The 16026-nt window shown below is 41.1% G+C and overlaps 1 protein-coding gene across 1 annotated transcript in view; it reads right to left on the bottom strand.

The window, feature by feature from the left end:
- GYS2 (glycogen synthase 2) overlaps positions 1-16026 on the bottom strand; it is a 48611-nt gene that overhangs the window by 17255 nt on the left and 15330 nt on the right. Inside the window, exons 5-8 of the mRNA XM_060776530.2 lie at positions 5489-5633; positions 2514-2631; positions 1883-2003; positions 72-178 (exon numbers count right to left, since the gene is read on the bottom strand). Coding sequence (XP_060632513.1) covers positions 72-178; positions 1883-2003; positions 2514-2631; positions 5489-5633 — 491 coding nt within the window. The remainder of the gene's footprint in view (positions 1-71; positions 179-1882; positions 2004-2513; positions 2632-5488; positions 5634-16026) is intronic.

Here is a 16026-nt window from a genome sequence, read left to right as displayed (position 1 = left end):
TCTACACTCCATCTTCTTGACACTTCAGAAGAGTCCAAAAATGAGAGGGGATGGGGGAGAGATATGCTTACCACAGTTGCTTTCGGATTGCCTGGCCTTTCAAGGTTTCCACATTGAAATTATTAGTATTTGCTGGCATTATGAAGAACACTACTACTGTGACATCACTCCTGTGCACCTGAAAAGAAAAACAACCACCAGCTTTGTAAGCCACCTTGAGTCCCCTCTCGGGCCGAGAAACAGGGTAGAAATGAAGTACATAATAAATAATTTTCTTAACAGGTTGAAGGATATTCCCCTCATTGTAATAAATATTTCATTAATATATTTCTTTATTTTTCTAAAAAAAAAATAAACAAAAGGAATGTAGGAATGTTGGAATGGAGGAGTCCAATATCACGTTAGCTTGACTCGTGTTTTCCAAATTCCGGTCTTCCAGGTGTTTTGGGCTTCAGCTGTCAGAATCTCAAGATAGCTGAGGCATCTCAGAAATGAGGTCCAAAACACTTGGATCATGGAGGAGAGCAAGGAAGAGGAATAATAAGCCATGGCTTAGCAATAGATACTTTACATGCATTTGGGTACATGTTCAACACCAGTGTTTCCAAGTATGTCTAGAAAAGTCTGTCTGAGAACCTGGGGTCCTGTTGCCTTTCAATGTAGACAGTATTGATCTTGGCCAAGAGTTTGGGAATCCCTGACCTAGATCAATGTTGTCTACACCAACTGTTCTTTAAAGAGGGTGATCTCAACAGCAACTTGGGAGATATCTACCCAGGACTCGACCAGCATGCCATCATCAAGGGAAGATTAGGTAGATGTTGTTATTAACAAAATGAAGTTAAACAGGGACAAATGCAAAGTATTAAACTTTTTGCAGAAAAAAATGAAATGCAAAGATACAGAATGGGGGACGATGCCTGGCTCGACAGCAGGACATGTGAAAAAGATCTTGGAGTCCTCTTGGACAACAAGTTAAACATGAGCCAACAATGTCATGTGGCAGCTAGAAAGCCAATGGGATTTAGACCTCCATAAATAGGAGCATAGTGTCTAGATCTCAGGGAAGTCATGCTACCCTTCTATTCTGCCTTTGTCAGACCACACCTGGGATCACATTGTCCAATTATGGGCACCATGATTTAAGGGAGAGGTTGACAAGCTGGAATGTGGAGGGCAACTAAAATGATCAAGGGTCTGGAGAACAAGCCCTATGAGAAGTGGCTTAAATAGCTGGGTATGTTTAACCTGCAGAAGAGAAGGCTGAGAGGAGACATGATGAGGGCCATAGATCAATATGTGAGGGGAAGGCATAAGGGGGAGGGAGCAGGCTTTTTTTCTGCTGCCCTGGAGACTAGGATGCGGAGCAATGGCTTCAAACTACAGGAAAGGAGATTCCACCTGACTATTAGGAAGAAATTCCTAACTGTGAGAGCTGTTCAGAAGTGGGATTCTCTTTCCCAGAGTGTGGTAGAGGCTCCTTCTTTGGAGGCTTTTAAACAGAGGCTGGATGGCTGTCTGTTGGGAGTGCTCTGAATGTGGTTTTCCTGCTTCTTGGCAGAATAGGGTTGGACTGGATGGCCCACAAGGTCTCTTCCTACTCTAGGATTCTATGATTCTATATGTGTTTAAGTCAACTCTAAGTTATGAGTTTGATGCCAAGATGTATTCAGAAGATGCTTGCCATTGCCATCCTTTTACGTTTAACCAAGATCACCCATTGGGTTTTCCTGAATGTGCAAGGATTCAGATCATGGTGCTTTAGTCCAGCATTGAAATCAGTACTCCACACTAGCTTTCTAGGTAGACCTTTGGTAAAATACAGGATAGCTATTATTACATTCTTATGACTGGCTAAGGGGATTTATATACACTTCCTTACCCTCAATAGGAAGTTTAATCTTGATAACGCTTCTAGAAACATGTCGGCTCCTTTGTTCGAAAACTCATACCTCCCAGCAATGAAGAAAAACAAGGTCCTTTCAAGGTTGAAATCAAGATGACTGAGTAAAAGAAAGAGCAAACACACGTAAAATGGGTCAAGTGGCTGATCAAACAATGCAGGCAGAATGCTGTGCTGAGTGAAGGTCACCAACATATAGCTGCAACATGGCAAGTTAGGTAAAAAAAACTAGAATTTCTACTTTGTTCATATACTTAAGCGCTAAGAGACACCTGTTCTTGTGATATAAAAGTAGAAGAAAAACATGGAAGGAATAGACTATGGAATCCTCAATATAAACTTCTTAATTTATATTCTGCCTTACTCAAGGTGGCAAACAACATACTCAAAACAATGCAAGTGAAAAGCAATACAAAAATCAGGATAGACACAATTAAAGCACAATTAAACAAGTTATAAATTTAAATGTTAAATATTAAAATTCTAGCAGTAAGATTACTTCCCTCCCTTTATGTAAATCTGGCATTGTAACATAATTAGTCCAGGATCTGTCATCCAGAAAGATCTTAAACATGTGGGGGGGAACCAACCATCGATCCATAGATCCTACCCATAAAAATGTCCTCGGACAAACTCTTGGATCTTAGCTTTGCAGGTTGCGTGCAGGTTCTGGAACTCATGCATAGCTGAGAATTTCTTAATGTTCAAGCCATTCGGAGTGATGACATCTAATAAAAGCAGAAGAAAGGCAGTAGATCTTAAAAAGAAGGGATAAAGTTGCCTTCATTGATCAATAGGACAAGTTGGGAAACAGGTAACATGGTTTTAGACCCTTGCAATAGTATTTCAAACAATTTAGTGATGCAGTCACACAGGAATAGGGTGAAAAATCTTATTCCTTGAAGAACCTCAGTATGAAAATATGGAAGCAATTTGTCTTATGCCTGCATGACAAAGTCTGGGTGAAAGGGAGGTAGTTCAATAATAGAGTGCATCCTCTACTATTGCCACCTTGAAGTCCAGAAGTCTCCAGACAAGGTTGAGAAAGATCAATTCAATTTGAATTAAAATGATGGATTGCTTCTCCTGTAGACCAATGTTTCCCTACCTTTGGTTATCTAGCTATTTTGGATGTCAGATCCTAGAATTCTTGAGAACTAGCCAATAGGGCTGGGCGGTTTCGTTCGTTAATTTCGTAATTCGTTATTAATTCGTATTTAAATTAGCTTACGATCCGATATCGAGCCATGCAGGAGCAATTAAAAATCGAAACAAATTTTTCAATTTATTTCGTAATTGTTTCATAATTGTTTTGAAATTGTTTCGAAATTGTTTCATAATTGTTTCCGTATGTCTGGTGCAAGTTTTAGGGTTGTTGTTTGTTTTATCAGTGATAAAAAATAAATTATCACACCAACAGTCAACAACAGAGGGAGAGGGAAGCTTCAGAAGTTCCCCCTGTCCCATTTGGAGGTTTTTTTTTTGCATATTGCGCAATCGCGTCCGCCATTAACGAATCGATTCGTAATTGTTTCGTAATTGTTTTGTAATTTATGAAATTTCGTATATTTTGAACTTTTTTAAAGAAAAAATTCGGAATTCTTTTAAAAAACGAAACGCAAAAACCCCCTAAAAACAAATCGAGTTTAGAAACAAATTTTTCTGTGGCCCTACTAGCCAACCTATCTAGAGCTTCTGAGAGTAGTAATCCTACAGACCTAGAGGACCAAAGGTTGGGAAACACTGTTGCAGACAATGCTGAGTTAATGAATCAATGGTAAATCTACATAAATAAAAATGTAATTTTAGTTTGTGGGATTAACATAACTCAAAAACCACTGGATGAATTTTGGACAAATTTGGACACAAGTCACGTAACAGGCCAACGAGTGACCATCACTCATAAAACACTGAAAAACACAGCAGAAGAGACTTAAAAAGCAAAAATAAAATGTACATTACAACGCATGTGCAAAACCACATATATAAATGCAAACACACATATATACACAAATATATATACACACATATACATACACAAAACACATATACAAAGACTGGGCCACAGCAACGCGTGGCAGGGGACGGCTAGTATTAAATAACTTTCTCTGCTGCTAGTTCTGTTGAAAAATGTATCTTCTTCATAACATTGAAAGATTCAAGGTTTTCCCAACAGGCACCCTATACAGCAGCTCTTCCACAATAGCGTGTCCCGTTATTCAAAACACTCCAATGGTAGCAGATATGGCATCAGCCCAAAACAATTGGCTTAACATCACTATTGTATCCTCTTGGAGTAACTCTGTGCTACCACTCAACAATGAGAGTTCAGCAACTCCAGTTCAGAAACACGTTGGTTGTCTATCTGCCAAAGTATCTGGGAGCAGAATTTTGCCTTGTATACAAATTGCATCTGTTTTTATCGTAATGCCCTTGGGTAGACTTCAAGATTAATGATCTACTCTGGCAAAGATCATTGACCTTTTTTTTCCTGAGCAACAGGCAAATTTCACAACTCCCAGGCTAACATGCAGCATCCTTACTAACTGGTTCTGAAAAGGACTGTTAATTCTATTTAGATGAATGAGAGAGACTGATGTAATAATAATAATAATAATAATAATAATAATAATAATAATATCATCATCATCATCATCATCATCTTTGTATTGTCGAAGGCTTTCATGGCCGGAATCACTGGGTTGTTGTTGGCTTTTTTGGGCCATATGGCCATGTTCTAGAGGCATTTCTCCTGACATTTCGCCTGCATCTATGGCAAGCATCCTCAGAGGTAGTGAGGTCACTACCTCTGAGGATGACCTCACTACCTCTGAGGATGCTTGCCATAGATGCAGGCGAAACTTCAGGAGAAATGCCTCTAGAACATGGCCATATAGCCCGAAAAAACCTACAACAACCCAATCATCATCTTTATTTACACCCTGCCACCATCTTCCCAAAGGGACTTGGGGCAGCTTACAGAAGCACTACATAAAATAAACAATACATATGCATATAGATGATGACAACATACATTTACAACAGCACACATACATAAAATGTCATATAATAAAATTTATAATAATTCATAAAATTCAGTGGTTCCTGCAGATAAAACTGTCTTTGGACAATCTTATAGACAGTCTTTGGAAAAGTTTGGACTTTAACTTGAACACCCTCAAAGGCAATATATTCTACATTTCCTGCAACTTGACCATTCTTGGCCTAAGCATATGCAAAATATTGTCCATTTAAAAAAAAACTTGCTTTCCATTCACAGGATATTTACATTCTTGCTGCTATCAATAGGATGTTAAGAATCTTCTGACAATCTTTCAAGGCAGCTCTAACATTAAGTGTGAGACAACTATCTGTGACAGCAGAGAGGCAAAAAAGACAAAACTTTTATTTGTTGCATTATTACTTTTACCTCTAAGGTTTATTTTTGTTAGAGGTTTTTTTTTGGGGGGGGGGGGCAATTTTTTGTTGTTTTTTTTACCTCAGGTATCAAAAAAGCATGACTTGCATTTGCAACAGTTCTTAAGATTTCTATGTACCACATTGTTTTTGAAATATATATCTTACCAGCTGTTCTCTTCAGCATGTGTTCTGCTTCTATGGTAGTTATCTGGGAGACTGTGGTGAACACATGGGCGCAATGCACTGATGCACGCTCCATGCAGTATCGGTGGTATATCTGCCTTTCACCTGCTTCTTTATCTATATCAAACTGTTAAATAAACATGACAGAAAGGGGAAAAACATTATTGTATTAGATGAGTTTTCAAATAAAACCCACACATTTATGTACGTACATATTGTTTTGTGGAGTCAGTCTCAACTTATGCCAAACTCTTTTTGGCAAGGAAAGAAAATAGCTATTATACTCTACTCAGACTGGATATGACTTGTCCATGATCATACACTGTCTGAGTTCAATGGTGGGAATCCTATTGTCATCAACACATTGGACTGCAAATCCCAGATATCCCTATGACAAGCTGTTTTGGCCAAATGTACTGGAACTTGAAGCTCAACAACATCTAGTGTGCTCCTTTAGACCTACCTCTGCTTTGGTTCAAAAGATACCCTGCACCTTCAGCATGAGAGCACATCATGTCCAATTTAAAGAGTAAGTGGCCATCTGAAGGTGGTCAGATTTTTGAAATGGAGTTAAAATGAACTTGGCCAAGTCTATTTCATTGACACGGAAAGTTCAAAAAGAGTGGAAAGGTGACACAGCCTCAAGATTAGCCACATTGTCTGGAGGGATCAGACAAAACCCTCACCAGGAATGGTGGAGTGATGGATTAAAGGTTCAAATGGTCACCACCATGTTCCACTTACAAAAGCCAACTCTCTATAATATTTAAGGTTCAACCAATTCTAAACTATAATTAGTTGTCAATGATTACAGTTACATTGCAATCCTCTTAGTCTCTAAAGATCTTTTACTGCTGAGAAATCAAGGTGGCTTTCTTCAAAGTCAAGGTCAGGGAGATACTACAGATCCTTGCTTTCTTATGGCCAGAAAGTGCAACCTGTGAACCACAGATGGTAGCAGGAGGACCCCATTTTGCAAATCCCAAAGTTTCTGCACTTCTCTCGAAACATGGTGAGTTTGCTTTTAGCCAGATATGGCCACTGTGGTTCCTCATGTTCCAAAAACCTTAACCTTGTTCCATGTTCCAAAAACCTTAACACCTTGAGTTGCCTTCGGGCTGAGAAAGTCAGGATAGAAATACCATAAATAAATAAATAAATAAATAAATAAATAAATAAATAACTGAAAATTGGCCAAAAACAAAGCCATAAGTGATGTGACATCAGATCTGTCTGCATCAGGGCAATAAGTATGGATTTCACATAGGATCCAGAGGTTGAAATGACACTTGTCCCATTCACAGTCATCAGTCACCCCTGATTCCACATCATTCAACCGTGGCAGTTAAAGGGGTGTCAAATTGCGTTAATTCTCCAGTATAGATGCACCTGTAGACTGGGCCTGCTGCAATGTGTGTCCATATAAAAACCAAGAACCAGTTATTTTCTTCGCAACAATAGTTTTTACTCATGTGCAATTTTACACAGGTGGAAACAAAAGCAAACTCAGGAGCTAAAAAATGTACACCCATGATCATAGAAATTATTTCTGGGAAACTGCAGTTTGGCTGAGGCATAGGTCAGGTCCTTCACAAAAATGTACCTCTACAGACCATCGGGCACATCATGAGGCTGAAATCCTGAATGTCTGACTCACCACCTACAAAGAAAGGAATGTTCCTGGAATGTGTTTTCAGTAAATAAAAGGAAGTGCCTTTGATTGCTTCCCTTATTTATAAGCAACCAAGGAGAGATCCTGCCTATCTGACCTAGCTTCCAGGTCACAAGATATGTCATCCTTCAGTATTTCCCAAATTGCTCTATCCCTCAATGTGAACTAGCTTTCCAGAGTTGGGAAATTTGGCTTTCTTTGGATAACAACTCCTAAAATCCTTCAGACATCATGACTTCCTTAGGTATAAGAAACCAAATTGCCAATGTTTTATTGATGACCACCATCTGGCTTGCTTTTACTACTCTTCACCACTTTTTATGCCAGAATCAAGTGAATTTGGCCACTGATCCTCTCAAGGGATTCAGAGGCACAAGGAATGCCATTTCCATACACCACACCAACATCATTTCCAGGAACGTATGCATCTTGGTGCACCTTCATAATCCTATTGAACAGATCTCCAATTATAGACCAGACACTTCCTTCTCCTTCATTATTTGCCTTCTCTATGAATTCCACCTATGCCTCCCTTTGCCAAGGTTATATGTGGTGTCTGCCCTTTGAACTTGCTTTGCAAGATTGTAAGAGAAATCTCATTGTCTCATTGGCAGGTTCTAATAGCCTTAAACTGAGTTGAAGGCCAGGTTGATGGGAATTTATCTGATGAGACTGTACAACAGGGTGGATTCCTTGGTTGCTTAACTCCATTGCTTGCTTACAGATGACTGTGTTAAGTGAGTATACCTTCCCTAACTATTTTTGGAGTTGGTAGGGTGAAGAGTCACATTAGGCTATTCTAGAGAATGTTGATATGTCCATAGAATGGCTGTTAACCAACCATATTGATCTTGAAGTTCCTAAAAGGATAGAACAGAATTTCCCAAAGTGGCAGAAAGTTCACAAGGAATTTGGTCAGAGTTTGGAAAAGGTATTTATTGAAACTGCAACTTCTGGAATTAAAAATCTATGAGTTGTGTTTCCCCGAATACATTTCCCAAGCTTTGACTCTAAATGTTGCAACTCCTTAATACAGTTCCTCATGTTGTGGTGATACCCAACCATAGCATTATTTTTGTTGCTTCTTCATAACTAATTTTGCTACTGTTATGAATTGTTGTGTAAATATCTGATATGCAGAATGTATTTTCATTCACTGGACCAAATTTGGCACAAATACACAATACGTCCATATTTTAATACCGGTGGGGTTGGAGGGGGAGATTGATTTTGTCATTTCGGAGTTGTAGTTGCTGGGATTTATAGTTCACCTACAATCAAAGAGCATTTTGAACTCCACTAATAACGGAATTGAACCAAACTTAGCACACAGACTTTCCATGACCAACAGAAAATACTGGAAGGGTTTGGTGAGAGTTGGCCTTGAGTTTTGGAGTTGTCGCTCACCTACATCCAGAGAGCACTGTGAACTCAAACAATGATGGATCTGGACCAAACTTGGCATGAATACTCAATATGTCCAAATGTGAACACTGGTGGAGTTTGGGGAAATAGACTTTGAAATTTGGGAGTTGTAGTTGTTGGGATTTATAGTTCACCTACAATCAAAGAGCATTCTGAAGCCCACCAACAATAGAATTGGGTCAAACTTCCCACACAGAACCCCCATGCCTTGAAGGGACTCGCTGGCACAAGCTTCCCTTCCATCTCACATGCTCTCCCTCACCCGCACAAGTGCACCACACCAAGAATGCCTGCTCTCCCCTCTCCACTTGGAGTCTCAGAAACAGCCCTCCCCTTGGTGGAGAGGCTGGCCAATCACAGCAGAGGAGGGAGGATTTTTGGTGGGAGGATTCACCTTCCATTTCCAAAAACAAAGAGAAGGACAGGCAGAGAGATCTTCAGCCTTCTCTGCCAAAGGGGTTCCTACGACCATCAGAAATATATGTTTTCTGATGGTTTTTAATGACCCCTATGAAACCCTTTTGAGCTGTGGTGTTGGAGGAAAGTTCTGAGAGTGCCGTGGACTGCGAGAAGATCCAACCAGTCCATCCTCCAGGAAATAAAGCCCGACTGCTCAGTGGAGGGAAAGATACTAGAGACAAAGTTGAAGTACTTTGGCCACATCATGAGGAGACAGCAAAGCCTAGAGAAGACAATTATGCTAGGGAAAGTGGAAGGCAAAAGGAAGAGGGGCCGACCAAGGGCAAGATGGATGGATGGCATCCTTGAAGTGACTGGACTGACCTTGAAGGAGCTGGGGGTGGTGACGGCCGACAGGGAGCTCTGGCGTGGGCTGGTCCATGAGGTCACAAAGAGTTGGAGACGACTGAACGAATGAACAACAATGAAACCCCCTCGGGACTGCCCCAGGGACCCAACCCCCTGGTTCTCTAGACCTAGCCATAGCAATACTGCTCTAGACCTAGTCACAGCAAAGCAAAGCCCTGTGGCTAAATTTTGCTACTTTGTAAACATTTATGCTTATATTATTTTAAAACAATGTGTAGATCTTACATTTTTTTGTTCTTTGCCTACCACCAACACCTCATTTTTAATATAGTCCATTCTAGCAATGGCTGAAAAACCTAGCAGTGATATAAATGACATGATTGCATATATGCTCAGTTTCTGAGAAAAGGAATATCTTTTAGCAAGGTACAGTCTGCTGATCTTGCCCTTGTTCTCAGAGCTTTGAAAAGATAGTCCTTTGGAATATAACCCACAGTCATGTTGTCCAGAATATTCTGCAAGTAATATTCCAAAAACATTAACTTTCTGAAACTCTGGTTGAAAGAAAGCTGCATATGTTGAACCAGAGCACTGATCCATCTAGCTTGGTGTTGGTTATATTGACTAGCAGTGCAGATTAAAATTGCCTTTTGCATGCAAATCATGCCACTATGCTATGACCTCTTCCCATTTTGTTGCTGTTGTGTGTCTTTAAGTAATTTGCAACATATGATGACCCTAACGCCACACTATCACGGGGTTTTCTTGGCACGACTTGTCTACAAGAGCTTTGCTAAGAGTGTGTAACTTGCCCAAGGTGTCACTCAGTGGACTACAATCCTGGACACTCAAACTACTATGTACTGCTGACCCTTAACAGGAGCAAATTCCCGGGGAGATCAGTGAGCAAGTCTAAGCCAGATGCATTTAGAAAAGTCACTTAATGTCAATCGCCTTCTGATTCTTTTCTTTGACCTATACTGTTTATTGGTGCACTTGCCGAAAATCTCATGTTAGATCACTTCTAAGAATTGCAGTGAGTTAGAGTCCCAATCATAGCAATGGTTTAGTTCCATCTATTCTATTTCCAATTAGTTTCTGGGAAGCTGCAATTTATCCCAGGACTCTGTGCCCTGAGGTCTTACATAGTTCGGATGTCTAATAGGTAGTGACAGGAGCAAACCCTAATTTCTCCTTCTTTTATTGTTTGCGATCATACAATTCACCTTTTGATTTCTACATGCCTTCTACAGGTCCCTCCTCAATTAAACTAATTGTTAGAGTTATAGATCTTCATCCCTGGTGTGAGGAGAAGAAGAGAAAAGGAGCAATCGAGCCTATGTACGAAAGAGCTCTCAATCTGTAAATGGCTTTAAAGCTTTAACAGCTCTGAACTGCTGACCTAGAAGTGAAAGGCTTATAATCCAGTTACAGAATCCCCCCCTAACTGTGCCAATGAAGTCATTTTAAGGGGGCTTTCAAAAGTCATCTGTAAAAAAAGAAAAGACAAGCCACACCTCCTTGGCCGGTTCAGAAAGCTGCTTTTCAAGCCTTGAGCAACCGTATTGGGTTTAAGAGTCCATACTGTAAGCCAGGGAAATCCCCTTAGAAATCTCATTCCATATTTGTCTTTACTCTTAGGGAAAGGGTTGCCCTCATAATAATAATAATAATAATAATAATAATAATAATAATAATATCTTTCAAACTGACAAAGTTTTGGAACACAATACACCAGACATCACGATTGTGGAAAACAAAGAAAACAGGAAAAACTCAGCCGTTATCAGGACCTCAAAATCAAACTGCAAAGGCTCTGGCATAAACCAGTACACAGGCATGTAGCCCGGGGGGGGGGGGGGGGCAAATTTTCATGGTGGTTTGCGAAAAGGCCTTATTGGTGCATTATTTAAATTTTTATGTTTATTCATATCATGATCTGATCACCATACTCAATATATCCCATATGCATGGGGGTATTGGGGTAATGATACAAAAGGTTTGCTAGGCTAGACCCTCTTTCACTCAGACTCAGCCCCCCCCCCCCCCCGAAACTCAGCCCCCCCCCGAAACCCCCCCTGAAATTTTTTTTAGCCCCCCCCCCCCCCCCGAAACGAAATCCTGGCTACGGGCCTGCCAGTACAGGTGGTCCCAGTGGTCATTGGCGCACTGGGTGCCGTGCCAAAAGATCTCAGCTGGCATTTGGAAACAATGAACATTGATAAAATCACGATCTGTCAACTGCATCATTCTGTGTGCATCATTCGAAAATACATCACACAGTCCTAGATGCTTGGGAAGTGTTCAACTTGTGATTTTGTGATACGAAATCCAGCATATAGATCTCGTTTGCTGTGACATACTGTGCTTTTGTGTCAGTCAGATAACAACAACAACAACAATGAAGAGAAACAACTGGAAAAGCTGACATGATACTAGGATTCAAAGATCAAACTGCAAAGACTCTGGCCCAAGCCAGTCAAGTGGTGATCGGCACACTAGGTGCGGTGCCTAAAGACCTTGGCTTGCATTTAAACACAATCAGTGCTGACAAAATTACCATCTGCCAGCTGCAAAAGGCCACACTACTGGGATCTGCATGCATTATTCGTGGATACATCACATAGTCCTAGACACTTGGGAAGTGTCTGATGTGTGATCCAATACAACAACCAGCAAAGTGATCTTATTTGCTGTGTACTAACTTGTTGTGTTTCAAATAATTATAATCATCATCATCATCATCATCATCATCATCATCATCACCACCATCACCATCATTTTTATTTATATTCCACCCTATCTCCCTGGAGGGACTCAGGGCAGAGTCCAAACATAAAAGGCAAACATTCAATGCCCGAACACAGCAATTATACACCCATAAGAACAATGTTTGGCAAGCCAACATATAGAAACAAATTATTGTTTAACTAAAATAAAATGAAAGACGCAACCTGTTATATCAGACACAAGACAAAACATCAAACATCAAACAGAAGCATCAATTTCCCAGTCCTTAGGGGCAAGTAGCTTGATCATTGCTCAAGATATCTATTGAGCTGGTGGGACGAATAGGGCACAGATACAGATGGTAGCTGTTAATCAGAGGTATAATGGTAGTATTACCAACTACTCCTCCTCCTCCCCCCCCCCCTCGTAAGCCAGTGAGCAAGCCATATAATCCGAAATCAAGATCTAGGAGCCGTTCCAGTAATAATTGCACATATTCTATCCACTTATTGTACTGCATTACTGTACAAAAGCTTAGTTCCACAACCATGTTTTTACTTTCTTTCTGAAGGTCAGGAGAGAGAGAGCTGATCTAATTTCTCTGGGGAGGAAGTTCCATAGCCAAGTGGCCACCACTGAGAAGGCCCTGTCTCTCATCCCCACCAACCGCACATGCGAAGGTGATGAGACCGAGAGCAAGGTCTCCCCAGAAGATCTTAACCTCTGAGATGGTCCAAAGAGGGAGATGCGTTTGGACAGGTAAGTTGGGCCAGAACCATTTAGGGCTTTAAAGGCTAAAGCCAGCACTTTGAATTGTGCTCGGTAGCAGACTGACAGCCATTGGAGCTGATGTAACAGGGGAGTTGTATGTTCCCTGTAAGTCACTCTGGTGAGAAATCTGGCTACCATCTGTTGGACCACTTGAAGGTTCCAAACAATCTTCAAAGGCAACTACACATGCGCTGGAGCAATCCACACCAACATATTGCAACGAAGCCCTGTGTTTTTCTTGAGCTTAGAGGCATTCAGTGTTGCAAATATGTGCATTTTTAGGCCTATCTTGGATTTTAAGTGCACCTTTTAAACACGTGTTTTGCAGCCGATTATGCGATTCAGCTTGCATTTTTGGCAAGCATCATCCATCCACACACCCCATTTTAATCCCTTTTTATCTTGGATTTTATGACCTGTTTAAAAAGGTCCTCTTGCAAAAATAAAATAAAAATAGCAACAGTGTTAGAAGTGAATTGCAGCCAGATGAGGCTGGTGTATTGGATTCCAGTATTCGTTCCCAGGCAACAACAGGGGAAAGTGAAAGTCCCAAGTCCCCTGGAAAGCGGTCTTCATCTAATGGGGAGTTTTCACGAGAAGCTAGATTAGGTTTTAGAATGGAGGGAGTGAAAAATAGACTAATTTTTCTGTAAGAGGATTTGTGTTTTTCTCCATTTTTGTGTGGATTATGTACCCTTAGCCCAGGCATTGGTAAACTTCAGCTCTCCAGGTGTTTTGGACTTCAACTCCCACAATTTGGAGCTGGAGCCCAAAACACCAGGAGGGATCAAGTTTGCCCATGCCTGCCCCATCAAATGAAGAAGGATAACTGCATAACATTTTGGGTTTGGTTCATGCAAGTGGAGAGAGTGTTAAAGAGACATCTGTTGACTTTGTTATTTCCTTGTGTAAAGCCCCCACTGGTGCAGTGGATTAAACCACTGAGCTGCTGAACTTGTTGACAAAAGGTCTCAGGCTCAAATCCAGGGAGGGGTGTGAGCTCCCACTGTTAGCCCCAGCTTCTCCCAACCAAGCAGTTCGAAAACATGCAAATGTGAGTAGATCAGTAGGTACTGCTCTAGCAGGAAGCTAATTGTGCTCCATGCAGTCATGTTGGCCACATGACCTTGGAGGTGTCTATGGACAACGCCGGCTCTTCGGCTGAGAAATGGAGATGAGCACCACACCCCAGAGTCAGACATGACTGGACTTAATGTCAGGGGACAACCTTTACCTTTACCTTAAAGCCACCCATCTGGAATGCAAGGTTTTCAAACATTTCGCAATACTCCCCTAAAAACAAATTAATAAATCCAGCCATCCCTCCTATCCACTTTTCTGGTGGCCTACCATTTCAGAGGAATGTGCAGTTTTCAAGAAACACGGATGCAAGACTCGGGTTCTTACAAGACTAGAAACAAAAGCAAAGAGCCTCAGATGCAGGAAATCCTGAAGTGATCTGCCCTTTCAATAAACGGACGTTTTCTGGAAAAGGTCAAAACGTACCCATGTGCCCCCAGGACTGGGAGTCTTTTAGTACTCAACGAATCATTTGTTTGACCTTAATGGTCTTCTGCCAAGAGACGGCAGCAAGGAAATCTTCTACAGATCGGTACTGTCCGTATAGTGAGTTGTACTGGAGATCAACCTTCTGTTTCCTTTCACCCGCCCTCTCATTGAGCTTTTAGGCCAGGATGACCTTTTCACAGCCAAAGATGCCCTCATTAAGACAGCTGATCTCCTACTAAATGTTAATGTTTGTTGGGAAGAGCTCTAATGCGCTGTAAGCATCTGAGGAATGACAAGAAGAAAAACAATTTGGCATCATTTCCTGAATTAGTACCCTTTAAATGTCAGCTGTCCATGAGGATGTTACCTATGATTTGTAGGATCCCATTAAATCTCCCCAACCTTCATTAAAAGACTCTTGATGTTTTTAATAAGCTAATTAAAACTTTAGAACGGGAGGGTCAGATCCAAAATTCTTGGACGCCACTGTTTTTCAGGCAAGTAATGCCATAAATGGTGTACCTTCCAACAATATTTAATTATTTATTTATTTACTTCATTTGCATACTGCTCTTATTTACTTACTTTGTTTTTGGCTTTTCTCACATACATAAAAAACCTAACAAAACAATAATAACCTACAGCTATCAATTAAATCATAAAACACTATGACATTTAAACATTAAAACGTGGAGTTATAGACATATTAATATAGATGTTAAAATTACACAATCAAACAATTCTAGTCCAGGCCCGTTCCAAATATCAATATCTATTGCACATAATCATAGAATCATAGAATCAAAGAGTTGGAAGAGACCTCATGGGCCATCCAGTCCAACCCCATTCTGCCAAGAAGCAGGAATATTGCATTCAAATCACCCCTGACAGATGGCCATCCAGCCTCTGTTTAAAAGCTTCCAAAGAAGGAGCCTCCACCACACTTCGGGGCAGAGAGTTCCACTGCTGAACGGCTCTCACAGTCAGGAAGTTCTTCCTAATGTTCAGATGGAATCCCTGATCATTCCTTGTATTGCTTACTGCCCAAAGGCTTGGTCCCATAGCCAGGTTTTTACTTTTTTTCTGAAGACCAGGAGGGAAGCTGTTGATCCAATTTCACTGGGGAGGGAGTTCCATAGTCAAGGAGCCACCACTGAGAAGGCCCTGTCTCTCATCCCCAAGGGAGGTGGGACCGAGAGCAGGGCCTCCCCGGATGATCTTAATCTCTGTGATGGTTCATAGAGGGAGATACGTTCAGACAGGTAAGATGGGCTTAAACCATTTACGGCTTTATAGGCTAAAGCCAGCACTTTGAATTGTGTTTGGTAGCAGACTGGCAGCCAGTGGAGCTGGTGTAACAGGGGAGTGGTGTGCACCCTGAACCCCGCTCCAGGGAGCAGTCCAGCTGCCACCCAATGGACCAATTGGAGCTTCCGAGCAGTCTTCAAAGGCAACCCTATGTAGAGCGTGTTGCAGTCATCTATATGGGATGTAACCAGAGCGTGGACTACTGTGACCAAGTCTGACTTCCAAAAGGTATGCGCACAATGGCACACATTTTACTTGTGCGAAAGCTCTCCTGGTCACCACCAAAACCTGAGGTTCCAGGCTCAGTTATGAATCCAGGATCACTCCCAAGCTGAGA

This window comes from Anolis sagrei, chromosome 5 (genome assembly GCF_037176765.1).
Source record: "Anolis sagrei isolate rAnoSag1 chromosome 5, rAnoSag1.mat, whole genome shotgun sequence".
NCBI lineage: Eukaryota > Metazoa > Chordata > Lepidosauria > Squamata > Dactyloidae > Anolis > Anolis sagrei.
Note: the sequence above shows the minus strand (reverse complement) of the source record. Positions and strands in the feature narration are given on the sequence as shown.